General features: G+C 43.0%; 1 protein-coding gene across 1 annotated transcript; it reads right to left on the reverse strand.

Moving 5' to 3' along the window:
- Positions 1 to 1,451: 1,451 nt before the first annotated feature.
- On the reverse strand, positions 1,452 to 14,459 carry LOC115464540 (zinc finger protein 398-like). The gene is made up of 5 exons (XM_030194906.1): positions 14,394 to 14,459; positions 10,570 to 10,709; positions 2,477 to 2,603; positions 1,735 to 1,845; positions 1,452 to 1,600 (listed from the first exon to the last, which is right to left on the reverse strand). The coding sequence occupies exons 1-5, from the start codon at positions 14,443 to 14,445 to the stop codon at positions 1,452 to 1,454; spliced, it is 579 nt and encodes a 192-aa protein (XP_030050766.1). The 5' UTR covers positions 14,446 to 14,459.
- Between the last annotated feature and the right edge of the window lie 2,187 nt (positions 14,460 to 16,646).

Consider the following 16,646-nt stretch of genomic DNA (forward strand, 5'->3'; position numbering starts at 1 on the left):
AAGTGTGTACCCGAGCTTGGCAATAGCTTGTTTCAAAGATGGGAAAGAGAAAGACATGGTCAATTTATAGGAGATAACCAAATTCTACATTTTGGAACATTACAAGTTCACTATCAACTGGCAGCTAGAGATGTTAATACCTTACCTTCAAGATAAACATTTCACTCATGTAGATCAACTAATAGCAGGGGGTGGAGGCCTGAAGTCGGCTTTTGAAACTTTAGTGTGTAGACAAGTAGGTAGAGGTTAAATATCTTTTGTTTATGGGCTCCTCAACACCTTAGATAAATGGAAGGCTACCTACAGGGGGGCATGGGAGAGGGATCTAGAGAGTTTGCTGAGGAGGAATGGGAAAATGTCTCAATGCGATCTCATAAATTGTCACATGCACCTCAGATTATTGAGAATGGTCTTAAGGTACTGGTGAGATGGCATTACTCTCCATCTAGACTGCAAGCCATTATGAGGAAAGGGGATGGTTTATGTTGGAGAGGGTGTAGTCGGAGGGGAACATATATTCACGCCTGGTGGGAATGTCCTAAGGACCAGAAATTATGGAAGGAGGTATCTGCATATGGGCAACAGTTACTCGAGACTCGTAAAGCATGTACTATGGAAAATGCCCTACTAAGTGGGCGAGTGGAGGGATAATGGGAGCTATGGATACATTAATGCTATTGGTTTTTACAGCAGTTCGACTGCTGATTGCCTCACATTGGCATACATGGGCCATGCCAAAACAGGCTGTATATTATATGCAAACGATATAGATTGACTACCTTAAAATCTAATAAATGCAAATATCAAGAAATGTGGGGCGATTCTGAGTTTTGGGGAAGGGGAGACATAAGGGATGGGAAAGGTTACTTTTAGTTTTTCATTATTTGAGGTAGCAGTTTGTTGTGTAACAAAATGTACACTTGTTCTTAATTTTTTCTGTTATGCTGTTAGTTATTTTGCTAGAAAATTAATTAACATAAAGCTAGAAATGGCAGTCGCGACTTCCTGTGGCAGCCTGCATGAGGTTGTGTCCACCATTTTGTAATTGGGAAGGGCATGAGCAGGCTGCCATTTTGGAATTGAGAATGGCATCATTACAATAAACTGCATTATATACTATGATTTGCATTAACCTATCAGCAACACAAAATGTCCATGACTAAGTCAAACTGAGCCATGTTCATCAGTCATGTCCCTCCACAACAGTGCTGAAGCCTCTCCACTTCCAGCAGCCCTTTCAAGAGTACAGATTTCTCAACCCAAGACACTCTAGGATGAAGGGTTTTGCAGACCTGATCCCACCCCTGGGATACCCACCTCTATCCGTGCCTCCTCCATCTCCACAGGAAGTTTAATCTGTCCAAAGTAGGGAAATAGACAGTGGAAGGAGAAGAGGAGATGACAAACTTTTATCCCAGCAGCATTGAATTCCTAAATGATCCCAGCTGACTTCAGTAAAGATGTGCAGGAGGAATTTTATACTTACTTGTTATAGAAGGATGAGTCTGTTCAGACATCTCTGATTCAGGATTATCCATGAAGGGGAGATCTTCCTCTTGTTTAATACTCAGTGAGAACACAGATGTTACAACTGGAAGGTCTGTGATGAGAAAAAAAAATTGCAAGGATTCACCAAGTATCTGATAATACTAAATTAGGAAATGTTTGATGTTATTGACCCATCTTCTGTGATCTAAAAATGCAAAGCCCATTAAATCCAAAACATTTACTTACTGTTGAAGTCATTTGGATTTTCTTTTCCCTCCCACTCAAATTGTTGAGTGAAATATTTCTCGTCTTCCTTTTTTATCTTGAATATAACATCAGGATTAACAATTGAATAACCTGTTAATAAGAAGTAGGAAAATTACATTGAAATTGTATTTGTAGAATCCCTCGGGAGGTTCCCCCTGCTTCATGTTTTCATGGAGCAGTGTGTATGATGTGTGCATAGATATCTTGAGATGTGTGTATTTGTCTGACAAAGCTTGGAGAGAAGAGGCAGCAGTGGTCTGACACTTGATTAAGATTATATCATAGAAGTTTTCTGGTATAGAGATTTCTCTTCATTTCACTCCTAGGTGGAGGCATTGCAGCCACCAATCTTGGTTACCACTTGGAGAGGTTATATGTTGTACAGTATAGTTGACTTGTGTGTAGCTGATATGTCATGACCTTATGCAAAAGTCTCAGAAGAAATCCGAGAGATAAATCCTCTCTCTGGTCTTCTGTATAGGAATGGGAAAGAGACTCCAGCTGGTGTTATGTGAAACCTCTAGTTTAAGTTGTATATTTTATCTTACAACTGAGAGTAGCATCCTTTGCAGATCTTGTAGCAGTGGAGTCTTTCACAGGCTCCTATTGAATATGGGATGGTATCTAAATTTCAGGTGCCCATGGTATCTAGTTCCTGTGATTTCTATACCACTGATTCCATAATGTGCTTGTGTGGTAGATGAAAGAGAAACATATTTACCTCGTGAGATGAGGATGGCATGAAACTCCTCGATGACCTTCTTGTACAGCTCCTTCTGCCATTCTCCCAGAAGGTCCCAGTCCACTTCCAAGAAATAAGCAGCAACATCCTTGAATGTGACCAACGCCTAGAACAGCAAACAGGACACCCTACATCAAAGTGTCATTATTTTTTCATTTCATTTTATTAAATATACTGTAACCAGGTACCTCTATGTGCAGCCGAGGATAGAACAATCTCCTCCAACAGGCTCCCGGTAAAGTCAAGAAATAAATGTTCACCAGCAACTTCAATCTTAAGGACTTTATTCCATGCAGGTTTCTAGTAGACCTGATACACAGTTCCAACAGCAGCATTCACCTTCAATCTTAAGCATGTATAAGCCACCTGAAAGTGTGTGGCAAATAGTCCCCTTTAAGCTGTAGGCTATCAGCAAATACCAGGATTCAATACAGGCTCATGGTCAGCTCCAGTCTGGGCTCTTTATCCAGTGCACAGTAACAGTAGTTCATTTCCAAATAAAACCAGTTCATTCAGCTCATCGTCACAGTTAAATCACAAAGCAGCAGTTTCTACCTTCTACTCTCTTTACCTTCAGGAGAGTTCAATACTTTAGGGACTCCTCATACCCAAGGGATTTCACCCTGCATCAGCTTCACTGGTACATTCAATACTTTAGGGACCTCCCTTACCCAAGGATTTTCAGCCTGCAAATACTTTTGGGACTTCTTCACACCCAAGGGATTTCAGCCTGCTTCAGTACTTTAGGGACCTCTCTTACCCAAGGGTTTCAGCCTGCAACTGCCTCTCTCCTTCTGCTTCTCTCTTCTGGGACTCCTTCCCACCTGCCTAATCAATCCCTGGCTTCTGCTCTCACAACCAATCATTCTCCTTCCATTAGCTTCCCCCACACCCATACCAGCTGAGTTAAGCATTGGACTAATGATGAGCTCCTGCACACAGGGTTTCCTAACTCTCTTTCCCCCTAGTGGCAGCCCATCTACACGTCCTGCCACCTTACACCCATGTCTTCCCCCATTGCAGCTAGGAGCCCAGTCCAGGTTCCTCATCTCAACTCCTGGCTCCTTGCCTGCAATGCCTTCTGGGACTTGTATTTCAAACTGACACTGCCTTAACCCAACTATCCTGGATGTGACTTTATCACAATACACCTATCAACATATTTCTAGATGATTTACAACAAAAACATGTAACAGTTCACATAAAAAGAATAGAAACAGAAAATCAATCAAAATAAAATGGGAAAGTAGAAAAAAGCAGTCAAGCCTTTTATATTTTTTCAAATCATCAAATAATGCTACACACACACCACTTCAACGGTAAATTGTTCCAGTTGTGTACGTCATAACGAAGACGCACATTGTCTCATGGAAGTTTTATAAACCACAGCACTGCTAAGAAGAACAAAGGTTTCTAGAAGGAAGACATTTAAGTAGTGTGCAATATTTTACAGGTGTCCAATGCAACTCCCTCAGAATGAAAGAACTAGGCATTAAATGGGCAACTCTATAATCTAGGTGCCGCATACGTAAATGCCTAGAATACTAGCATTTCAGCGTGTATGTGTGCTTGTACTTGCATTACTGCTAGCAGGGAGCCTAAGTGCTATTCTGAAAATACCAAATTACATAGCGTGTACTTGCAAGGGAGCAACACAGCAACAGACAGAACTAAGCACATGACTTACAGAAAACCTCATTTAGGTGTCTGCACTTACGCCAGCTCCATGGCTGGTAACACTGGGCATCTAGATGCGAGTCGTGCCGATCTCAGGTTAAGCCAGGTTAAGTCTATAACAGATCCCAGTCACTTAGAATCTGTTATGGAAAAGGATCCTACTGCACAGCCTTGGGGCACCTACATGGAGGCTCCCAGTTGTAGAACTGTCTCCAAATTGTCCACATCCAGAAATCAGATTTAAGTAAAAATCATCAATTCAGTCAACATAAAAAAATCATCTGACATTCTGAAGATGAACCAGCAAAGTTAAAAAAAATACATAACAAAACCTGTGGCCAAAATGTCAGCAGAGTTGAGAACTATTCCTAGATAACAGATTTGATGCAGAATTGGAATAGTTTCAAGAAAGGAGGGTAAAGACAAAAATGCAGCTGATCAGTAGGTACCACCATCATCTCAGTCTTTTAGGCCATTCTGACCACACTGTGCTGAGATCTCACTAAAATGCTCAACTATCTGTGACTGATGACAACCAGGAGACTTAGAAAAAAGTGCAATCAATAATAAAAAAAAAACCTGACAATCAGTACTCTGTCACAAAAGATCACATAAAGAGGACAAATAGATGTCAAATAATACAGCAGAAAACACAGAACCCCCCCCCCCCCCCCACATACTAAATCACTGCAACTCTCCCTGGGGGGGAAAAACATACTTGATGGAGACAATTTTCTAAAAAGAAGGAAAACCACTGTAAAACTGTCCACCCCCTATACTTGTGTCTTCTAAGCATTTTAAGAGGACCTGATCTAATACTGAATCAAAAGCAGCTGAGATCCCAAGAAACACGTTTGTGTGATAAACTTTGCTATATGATCTCTATCAGTGAAATCAGATCTACAGGAAATTTTAGTATGAAGAGAGCCCTGCTCCTTCAACTATTTGGTGTTTTGGATAGATTGCTTGGTTCCCAGTAACACAGTGGAAATCTCTCATGCTGGATAATTCAGCAGCTGGAAGGAGGAGCAACAGGAATCAGCACATGTGGATAAGAGATTTTAGCTTGTACAAGGTGGGATCTCAGCGTCGTTGTTGATGATACGTTGAAACCCTCTGCTCAGTGTGCTGCGGCGACTAAGAAAGCAAACAGGATGTTAGGTATTATTAGGAAAGGAATGGAAAACAAAAATGAGGGTGTTATAATGCCTTTGTATTGCTCCATGGTGCGACCGCACCTCGACTATTGTGTTCGATTCTGGTCGCTGAATCTCAAAAAAGATATAGTGGAATTAGAAAAAGTACAGAGAAGGGGGATAAAGGGGATGGGATGACTTCCCTGTGAGGAAAGGCTGAAGCGTCTAGGGCTCTTCAGCTTGGAGAAGAGACGGCTGAGGGGAGATATGATAGAGGTCTATAAAATAATGAGTGGAATGGAACGGGTAATCGTTTATTTATTCTTTTCAAAAATACTAGGACTGGGGGGCATGCAATGAAGCTACAAAATAATAAATTTAATACGAATCGGAGAAAATTCTTCACTCAACGTGTAATTAAACTCGAATTCGTTGCCAGAGAATGTGGTAAAGGTGGTTGGCTTAGCGGGGTTTTAAAAGGGTCTGGACGGCTTCCTAAAAGAAAAGTCCATAGCTCATTATTAAATTGACTTGGGAAAATCCACTGCTTATTTCTAGGATAAGCAGCATAAAATCTGTTCTACTGCTCTAGGATCTTGCCAGGGACTTGTGACCTGGATTGGCCACTGTTGGAAACAGGATATTGGGCTTGATGGACCTTTGGTCTGTCCCAGTGTGGTAATACTTATGTACTTACTAGTAAAAAAGGCCCGTTTCGTAAACAAATGAAACGGGCGCTAGCAAGGCTATAGAGAGAGTGAGAGTGTGTATATGTATGTGTGTCTGTGTGTGTATAACACAGAGAAAGTGTGTGTGTGTGTCTCTGTGTGAAAGAGAGTGTGCACAGGTAGGGTGAAAATGAAGAGACAGCAGTGAAATTTTACATAGGACAGCTGAACCATTTGAGGCGTGTTTGTGTGTCTGTGTGAGAGAGTATGTATATATGTGTGTGTGAGATAGAGACAGTGTAAGTGTGTGTGTGTGCGCGTCTGTGTGAAAGAGAGTGTGAAAGGGTAGGGTCAAAATGAAGAGACAGCATTATAATTGTACATAGCACAGCACAAACATTTGAGGCAGTTATTGCCTTATCTCCCCTGCCACCCCCTCCATACCCAACGATTTGTTCCTTGTCTTCCATTCCCTCTGTGTCCCATGTGTATGTGTGTGAGAGAGAGAGAGAGAGAGAGAGAGAGAGAGGCTAGCAGTCCCTGTGATAGTGGCAGGTCAGTTGCTCATTATAGCCAGTTAAAAGTGAGAGTGTGTGTGTATGTGCTGGTTTTTTTCCTTCCCTCATATGCCCTCTGTGTCTGTTGTTTGTGTGGAGAGCAGAGATCTATATGGTCCTTTTAGCGTTGCTGTTGACGTCGCGTAGCAACTGTTGCTGCTGGTTTTCATTGTTCCACGATGTGTCTTATGTCACGTTCCGTCGCTTAGTAACGGGTTCGCGATGCGATTGGTTGAGTGTCACTGGTCCGCCCTCGACGTCATGACGTTTTACGTGGGGGCGGGGCCAACACTCATGGGTGAATTCCTGGTTTCACCACCATGCATTTAGAACGTTGGGACTTGTGGAGGCTTCAGAACGTTGGAGGTGCGTTTTATATAGAGAGATGATGAACAGAGAGACAGCAGCAGCTGAACAGGTAGGGGAAAGAGAAGCTGGTTGAATACTGTCTAAAGGCAGGAAAGTGGAGAGTGCTGGGGTCAACCCTGCAGAAAAGAGAGTGAGTATAATTGTGTGTGAGTGACAGAGGGCCTGATATTCAGCCCCTGGGAAATAGCCAGGCTGCCTCTCGCAGTCAGTGTTGAGCCTGGATAGTCAATACCTGGCCGTTTCCAATGACCGACATTGAATATCCTGTTTATTTTCAGCAGGTTTCAACTTAATCGTCCAAGCCAATATTCAGCGTTGGCTTGTTACTACTACTTAACATTTCTAGAGCGCTACCAGGGTTACGCAGCGCTGTACAATTTAACAAAGAGAGACAGTCCCTGCTCAAAGAGCTTACGATCTAATAGACAAGTGAACGGTCGGTCCGATAGGGGCAGTCAAATTGGGGCAGTCTGGATTCACTGAATGGTAAGGGTTAGGTGCCGAACGCAGCATTGAAGAGGTGGGCTTTAAGCAAAGACTTGAAGATAGGCTTGTTAAGCTGAAACCGGCCAAAGATATTCCAGCTATTAACTTGGCCAAATATGGCCGCCAAACCAGTGCTGGAAATCGGCAGCTAGCCAGTTATATACCACTAAATGGGGGCTCATTTTCAAAGAGCTTAGACTTACAAAGTTCTATAGGTTAATATAGAACTTAGTAAGTTTAAGTGCTTTAAAAATACGCCTCCACATATGTGTACTCAGTGCAAAGAGCTCCTGGTTCTCAAAGAATGAGTCTGTTTTGATGGGGACATAGTAGAGAAGTCCCATCTCTTATCTGGAAGCCTCTGTACTATAAGAACATAAGCATTGCCATACTGGGACAGACCGAACGTCATCATGCCCAGTATCTTGTTTTCAACAGTGGCCAATCCAGGTTGCGAGTACCTGGCAAGATCCCAAAACAGTACAATACATTTTATGCTGCTTATCCTAAAAATAAGCAATCCATTTTCCTAAGTCCATTTTAATAATGACTTATGGACTTTTCTTTTAGGAAATTATTCAAACCTTTTTTTAAACCCTGCTAAGCTAAATGCTTTTACCACATTCTCTGGCATGAAATTCCAGAGTTTAATTACATATTGAAAGAATAAACACTCTCTCCAGTTTGTTTTAAATCTACTACATAGTAGCTTCTTTGCATGCCCCCTAATTCTAGTATTTTTGGAAAAAGTAAACAAGCGATTCACATCTACCTGTTCCACTCCACTCAGTATTTTATAGACCTCTATCTTGGAAGAGAGATCATCTAAAAGGAAAGCATCATTTTGGTGAGCCAGAAGTGATCCAATACTCAGGATCTAGCCTCCAAAGGAAGTAATATTCTCTCGCACTGAGGATGTGTCTCCAGAAGCTTCTGCTAGGAAGGGATGGATAAGGATGGTAAAGGAGGCAGATCTCACACATCACCTAGATAAGATTTTAAACAGTGCTGGGGAGGAGCCAACTGTCTTGGTATATGCATAGGAGCCAACTTTCCCAAAATGATTGGGGGTGTTGAATTTTTTTTTTATTTTTTTTTTTACAGGTGGTGCATTTCCCCCCTCCCCATCTCCTCTCCCTCCCCTTCTCCTCCGAGTTTCAGGCCCCCCTCCCTCTCCTCCGAGTTCTAGGCCCCCCCCACCCTCTCCCTCTCCTCCGAGTGCCAGTCCCAACCCAAGCCCGACCTCTTCTACTACTACTACTACTACTATTTAACATTTCTAGAGCGCTACAAAGTGTACGCAGCGCTGTACAAACACAGAAGAAAGACAGTCCCTGCTCAAAGAGCTTACAATCTAATAGACAAAAAGTAAAGCATTTAAATTTAAAATATTTAAGCAGTCAAGCACAAGAGAACAGTCACAGAAGGACAGAAGATGTTGAAGGGTGGTCAGTGTGATTAGGTGTAACTCTGGTTGGAGTAGTGGGAGAAGGTGATAGAAGAATAGAAATGGGTGAGGTAAAGTAATGAGTGGGTTGATAGGGAGGTTATATAAGACATGTCACTCTAGGGGTGGGTGGGTAGAGGGGTAGGGTGGGTGGAAGCAGGAGAAGGTATTCTCTGCAGCCTATCTGTGAGATGGAAAATGCTCTCTGAAGCTGCTGCTATAAGTTGTTAGTTTTCTCTCCCTGAAAGAGATCCAAGCCACACCCACGAAGTTCAAACTGTCAGTGGGGAGGGTGAGGGGAGGAAATGGCAGTGCTTGATGAAAAAGAGAGCTCAGTTTGATAGGAGATATACTATACTCTTCTCCCACAACAGTCCTCCGGCGGCAGCAGTGAAAGGCAAGCAGGCTCAGAGCTTCAGCCTTCCCTTCTCTCTCAGCCCTCATTTCCTGTTTCTGCAAGGGCGGGACCAGAGCTGAGAGAGAAAGGAAGGCTGAAGCGCCAAGCCTGCTCGCCTTTCACTGCTGCTGGGACCGAGGTAAGATGAGTTTTAAATTCTGGGCAGCAGGAAGGCCGTCAAGGAGTGGACGGAGGACTGTTCAGGCTGAGGGCGGGCAGGGCGGGCTGGCAACTTCCGGCAGGTTAAAATATTGGGGGTGCTCGAGCACCCACAGCACCCATGTAGTCGGCACTTATGGGTATATGTGGGTACCAAAACCATAAGGAAGTTTGTAAGGGAAGTCCTGGAAGCCAAATTTAGGCTCTTAGATAGAAAGCTGAAATCCAGAAGCTCCAGAGTAACATTCTCAGAAACACTCCCTGTTTCACATGCAGGACCCAAGAGACAGCCAGAGCTCCAGAATTTCAATATGTGGGTGAGACAATGGTACAGGGAAGGATTTAGATGTGTTAGGAACCGGATAACATTCTGGGGAAGGAGAAGCATGTTCCAAAAAGATGTGCCACACCTTAACCAGGGCAGAATCAGGCTGCTGGAACTAGTGTTTAAAAAGAGAACAACCTTTAAACTAGAACATGGGGGAAAATTGACAGTTGCTCAGGAGCAGATGGACCGAGATTAGGTATCTTTAAAGGAACAGGGAAGAAAGGGCATCCCGATACCTAAGGCAGAGGTAGGCCAGGTGCCTTCAAAGGATGAGCAGATGGAGAGTGAAGACTGCTAACTATCCCTGTCAACTACTAAGCAAGCTGTAAATACAGTAGAGACAAAAAACACACTTTGAAATGTCTGTATACAAATCCTAGAAGCCTGAAAAATAAGATGGGAGAGTAGTTCGAATTTGTTGCACTAAATGAAAAGGTAGATAGAATAGGCATCTCAGAGATCTGTGAAAGGAAGACAACCAATAAAACACTGAAATATCAGGGTACAAATGATATCACCATGATAGAGTGGATTAAACTGGAGGGTGGTAGCTCTATATGTTAAAGAGGAAATTGGGTGAAACAGGATAAAAATTCAGCAAGAAACAGATTGCAAAGTGGATAGAGAGTGGTTAGAAATAGTGAGATAATGGTGGGTAAGAATAAGAGAAAGAGAAGCAATGAAAGGTAAAAAAAAAAAAAAGTCAATGAAAGGAGAAAAGTAAAAATAAGAAAAACAGAACACATTATCTATACAACAACGGTTAGAAGTCAATGGCTGTGATTATAACACCTCATTCTCACTATCCCTGGTCCAGAGATCTTTCTTAGAGGAAAAGTCTGTATTACCTCTTTATTAGCTTTAATCGAAGCTTCCTCACATGTGCCTGTGGTGGTCAGATTTCCTCTTTCCTCAGATCCCAGATGCTCAGTCTTGAATCCTTCTTGCTCAAATCGGATTAAAATGTCGGGCTTGACATTGTGGGAACCTATTATAGGGGAAAAAAAACAGCAAAATATGTTTTTGGGGTTTTTTTAAAAGTTACCACCGAATTATTTACAGGCACCTCCACTGGTACAGAATCAATAAAAAGAATGGTACTGCTGTACTGATCATCATCAGAATGCATTCTAGAAATACCCTGATATTTTTATACTGTGGTAAGCAACTCCTTTCTCAACAGCTACAAATAGCTCTGTTGTTGATATGTCATCAGGAGGGTTTTTTTTTTCTTTTTCTTGACACAGGCTGTTTTCCATCTAATTTCTGTATAAGTCAGATTCTGCTGGACACCAACAATTGGAAAACTGCTAACTCATTCTGAGGCAGATATTGAGCTCGAGGCAGTCAGGAGTTTTTAGATGCTTACAACCACAGGCTGAATTAACCCCAGATAGTCGAATATACAGTGAAGTTAATAGGGAACTGGACAATATTCAGACCAGTACCCAGTAATTTTGGCAGATAAAGTTAGGACAGCCTTTCTGTTATCCATGTACGTAGCAGGTTAGTGAACTGACTATCAGTGTTAACCTGTGAAGTGCTGACTTTGGCCAAGCTCCACCCTCACACTATCTGGTAAATTCACTGGCAGTCAGAGGGGATATTCAGTGAAACCAGACTCTACATGCAACAAAATAGAAAAGATTGCATTTCCTTATGTACAGTGCAAAATATACAGATAGCAGATGTTAGTTCTCAAAACTGACACATTGCAATCAATAAATGGAAAATGAAAAAAATACAAATAAATTATTTTTTTTCTAACTTTATGCCTGGTAATTTGATTTTTCTAAGCTCTTCCTTATCTCTAGATCGCTGTCCAGGGCCTCCTGCCCATTTGCCATGTTTTCCTCTCCTCCTATCTTTCCTGTCTTCCCTTCCTTCTTGCTCACCATCTCTTCTTCCTTCTTTTCCCTTCCACCTTCCCTCCTCTCCAACACCATCCCCTGATCTTTCCTTCCACCTTCACTTCTCTGTGACCAGAATGTCACCTTAATCTCCCTTTCCACTCTCCTCCATGCCCAGCATATCCCACAATCTCCCTTTTCACCATGATCCCCGGATCTCGCTTTCCACCCTCCATACCCAGAATGCTCCCCAATCTCTCCTCCCCCATTCCTCTGTACCCAACGTGCCCTCAAGCTCCACTTCCACCATATCCAGCATGTTCCCCCCGATCTCCATTCCCACTTTTCTTCTAGCTAATCTCTCCTCCCACCTTCCTCTGTATCTAGAATGTCTCACCCTGATCTCCCATTCCCACCTTCCTCCTTGCCCAATATGTTCCTCTAATCTCCCTTACCACCTTCTTCCATGTCCAGCATGTCCTCCAATCTCCCCTTTTACCCTCCTTTCACCTCTGCTCCACTTTGTTTTGTTTTTAGCTTAGTTTTTTTCACAGCTCTCCCTGCTTCTCAGCCTGCTTTTTTTTTTTTACAGCCAGACCTCCGTCCTCCCAGCTCAGCTCCACATTGTTTTTTTTTAAGCTTAGTTAGGCTTCAGAGGAAGATTATTTTGGGGGAAGGGCAGCTCTAAGCTGATTGTCTGAGACTGAAGGGAGGGGGCCTTAAAACTCCACAGCACACAGGCTTAGCAGCATTTAGTAGGTCCTTCTGTTCAGGGAGGGGGGGGATGATAAATTTGACAAGGGAAAGTAACTATAATTTGTCAACTGGTAGCCAGCTACTTCTCTTCAGTGCTGGGAGGTTCCCATGCCTCCTTACCATCAGTGAGGCAGCTAAGAAAAACTCCTCTACTCCCCCCCCCCCCCCCCCCCACCTCCGATGACTGACTGCACTCTTGTGCTCGATAGCTGGCATGCCTCAGCCACAGAGTATCATGTGCGGGAGACAGAGTGCACCTGCGCAGTTGTCCTGGAAGGTGAGGCGACATCAGAAGCTGGCTTGCATCTGATTGGGCCCGAACTTCCGGTCCTAGCTCAGCTGTTTTTGGGGTTGACGCTTGGGCCCAATCAGCTGCAAGCCCTGAGGGGGAGCAGAGGTAAGGAAGAATATATATATATTTTTTTAAACTTTCATAACTTGTACTTTGTTACTCTGTACAAAAGTACAGCTCATTTGTAATGAGTTACAAGTAAAAGTATTGGAAAAAAATGTAACTTGTTATAAGTAAAAAGTACTGACAATTGTACTTAAGTACTGTAATGAAGTACAAGTACTTTGTTACTATCCATCTCTGGTAGAACAGGGACTGTCTCTTCCATGTCTGTGTACAGTGCTGTGTACATCTAGTAACACTATAGAAATAATATGTAGTAGTAGGCGTTTGACAAAGTGCCGCACGAAAGACTCCTGAAGAAATTGCAGAGCCATGGAATCGGAGGTAGGGTATTATTATGGATTAAGAACTGGTTGAAAGATAGGAAGCAGAGAGTAGGATTGCGTGGCCAGTATTCTCAGTGGAGGAGGGTAGTTAGTGGGGTCCCGCAGGGGTCTGTGCTGGGTCCGTTGCTTTTTAATGTATTTATAAATGACCTAGAGATGGGAATAACTAGTGAGGTAATTAAATTCGCCGATGACACAAAATTATTCAGGGTCGTCAAGTCGCAGGAGGAATGTGAACGATTACAGGAGGACCTTGCGAGACTGGGAGAATGGGCGTGCAAGTGGCAGATGAAGTTCAATGTTGACAAGTGCAAAGTGATGCATGTGGGTAAGAGGAACCCGAATTATAGCTACGTCTTGCAAGGTTCCGCGTTAGGAGTTACGGATCAAGAAAGGGATCTGGGTGTCGTCGTCGATGATACGCTGAAACCTTCTGCTCAGTGTGCTGCTGCGGCTAGGAAAGCGAATAGAATGTTGGGTGTTATTAGGAAGGGTATGGAGTCCAGGTGTGCGGATGTTATAATGCCGTTGTATCGCTCCATGGTGCGACCGCACCTGGAGTATTGTGTTCAGTACTGGTCTCCGTATCTCAAAAAAGATATAGTAGAATTGGAAAAGGTACAGCGAAGGGCGACGAAAATGATAGTGGGGATGGGACGACTTTCCTATGAAGAGAGGCTGAGAAGGCTAGGGCTTTTCAGCTTGGAGAAGAGACGGCTGAGGGGAGATATGATAGAAGTGTATAAAATAATGAGTGGAATGGATCGGGTGGATGTGAAGCGACTGTTCACGCTATCCAAAAATACTAGGACTAGAGGGCATGAGTTGAAGCTACAGTGTGGTAAATTTAAAACGAATCGGAGAAAATTTTTCTTCACCCAACGTGTAATTAGACTCTGGAATTCGTTGCCGGAGAACGTGGTACGGGCGGTTAGCTTGACGGAGTTTAAAAAGGGGTTAGATAGATTCCTAAAGGACAAGTCCATAGACCGCTATTAAATGGACTTGGAAAAATTCTGCATTTTTAGGTATAACTTGTCTGGAATGTTTTTACGTTTGGGGAGCGTGCCAGGTGCCCTTGACCTGGATTGGCCACTGTCGGTGACAGGATGCTGGGCTAGATGGACCTTTGGTCTTTCCCAGTATGGCACTACTTATGTACTTATGTACTTATGTAGTACTAGTAGTAATAATGCTGCTCAATCACACACCCCAGCAGTATCTGCTTTACAGAGAGGATAATGGCTTCTTATCCCACCAGATCTGAATTCCTAAATAATCCCTGCTGACTTTAGTAGGAGGTGCAAGAGGAATTTTATACTTACTTGTTACAGGAGGGTGAGTCTGTTCAGACGTCTCTGATTCAGGAGGATCCATCAAGGGAAGATCTTCCTCTTCTTTAACACTCATTGAGAACACAGACGTGAAAATCGGAAGGCCTGTTAAGAGAAAACACATCTAGATGGATAATACTAAATTAGGAAATGGATTTTAAGTCTCCAAATGTCTGGAGACTTTGATCTGAAAAACATCTACTTACTCTTCATGGGCTCATCAGGGTTTTCTTTTCCCTCCCACTCAAAATGTGGAGTGAAATATTTCTCATCTTCCTTTTTAATCTTGAATATAACATCAGGCTTAACAATTGAATAACCTGTAAATAAGTAGAGAAATAACATTTAAATTTATATGTAGAAGCCTTAGGGAGGTTCCATCAGTTTCCTGTTAATGGCTCTCACATCCTCCCTGTCTCCTCCGCTCGTAACCTTGGAGTCTTCTTTGATTCTTCTCTCTCCTTCTCTGCACATATTCAACAGATCACCAAAACCTGTTGCTTCTTTCTCTACAACATTAGCAAACTCCGCTCCTTCCTTTCTGAATACGCTACCAGAACCCTTGCCCAACCCTTGTCACCTCTCGTTTGGATTATTGCAATTTACTTCTCACTGGTCTTCCTCTCAGCCATCTCGCTCCTCTCCAGTCTGTCCAAAATTCTGCAGCACAACTTATCTTCCGCCAAAATTGTTATACCTACACTAGCCCACTCCTCAAGTCACTTCACTGGCTCCCTGTCCGCTTCCGCATACAATTCAAACTTCTCTTACTGACCTTTAAATGCATCCATTCTGCAGCTCCCCATTACCTCTCCACTCTCATCTCTCCCTACATTCCTCCCCGTGAACTCCGCTCACTGGACAAATCTCTCTTGTTGTCCCCCTTCTCCTCCACTGCTAACTCCAGGCTTTGTTCCTTTTCTCTCGCAGCACCTTATGCCTGGAATAGACTTCCTGAGCCTGTACGTCTAGCTCCATCTCTACCTGCTTTCAAATCTATGCTGAAAACCCACCTTTTCACCACTGCTCTTGGCTCCTAGCTACTACTCAATTGCCTCCCCTTGTTCCTTCTCACCCAGTACTTCCCTCACCCTTAACTGTCTTGTCTGTTTGTATTATTTTTAGATTGTAAGCTCTTTTGAGCAGGGACTGTCTCTCTATGTCAGGTGTTCAGCACTGCGTGCATCTGGTAGCGCTATACAAATGTTAATAATAATAATAATCAGTTTCCTGTTCTGAACAAGCAGTGCATGAAAGTGTGTGTGTGGTGTGTGTGTACAGATAGGACTAAGTTCTTTAAATGGCACCAAATACCAGAGCTGATAAAAAGTGGTGCTAAATGGTATTCTACAAATGATGCACAGAGTTAGGTGCACTTTATAGAATACCATTTGCACCAGGATCCATAACCAACTGCAACCTGTTGTATATTTTCGTGCCTGAATTAGGCGCGGATCTCCCTTACTCTGTAACACTGTGTGTAAATTCCAGGAACGCCCCTGATCCACCCATGCACCTCCTATGTCCGAACTCCCTTTCTGAATCCACGTGTAAGTTTATTTTAACTAAAGTATCCAGTTACACAAAAATAGAACAATAATCAACACTGGGAACAGCTGTACAACAATCAAGCAAAATCACAGAGGGGCTTTGTGTCTTATAGCCCCCCTGAAAGACAAAGAGCTTCTGTCCACATATAAATTTAAATTAATGCCAATCAGCACTGATAATTGATCATTAGCGCCCATGTATCAGTGGTAATTGGATTCTTATGCAATTAATTTGCATACACGTAATTTTGAGCGCCATATATAGACTTAGATTGACACTGTACATCGTGGGCTGTGTGTATTGGCCTGAGAAGGATTGGAGAAAAGAGGGAGCTGTAGTTTGCTGCCTGATTTATACAAAATGTTGGAGGTTTCTGGTGCCTCATTTCTATTCAGGAACCTCTAAGCTGAAGTCACGGCAGGTGTCAAACTGCTCTGTGATATCTGGTTACCATCTGAAGGGGTTACACATTATACAGAAATTGTAGTTCTCAGCAAGAAGGGTCAGAATTTTGTTGTACAGAAAAGGGAGACAGACTGCAGCTGGTCTTGTATGAAGCCTCCAGTTTAAGGTAAGCATTTTTTCTTACAGCACAGAGCAGCATCTTTTGCATCAGAAGCCAGGTCTCAATTTCAGGTGCCCCTGGGACCTGGGATTGTTCCAGCTCTGACAAAATAACAGCACCCATTCCAT

The sequence above is a fragment of the Microcaecilia unicolor genome, chromosome 3 (genome assembly GCF_901765095.1).
Source record: "Microcaecilia unicolor chromosome 3, aMicUni1.1, whole genome shotgun sequence".
Classification (NCBI taxonomy): Eukaryota; Metazoa; Chordata; class Amphibia; order Gymnophiona; family Siphonopidae; genus Microcaecilia; species Microcaecilia unicolor.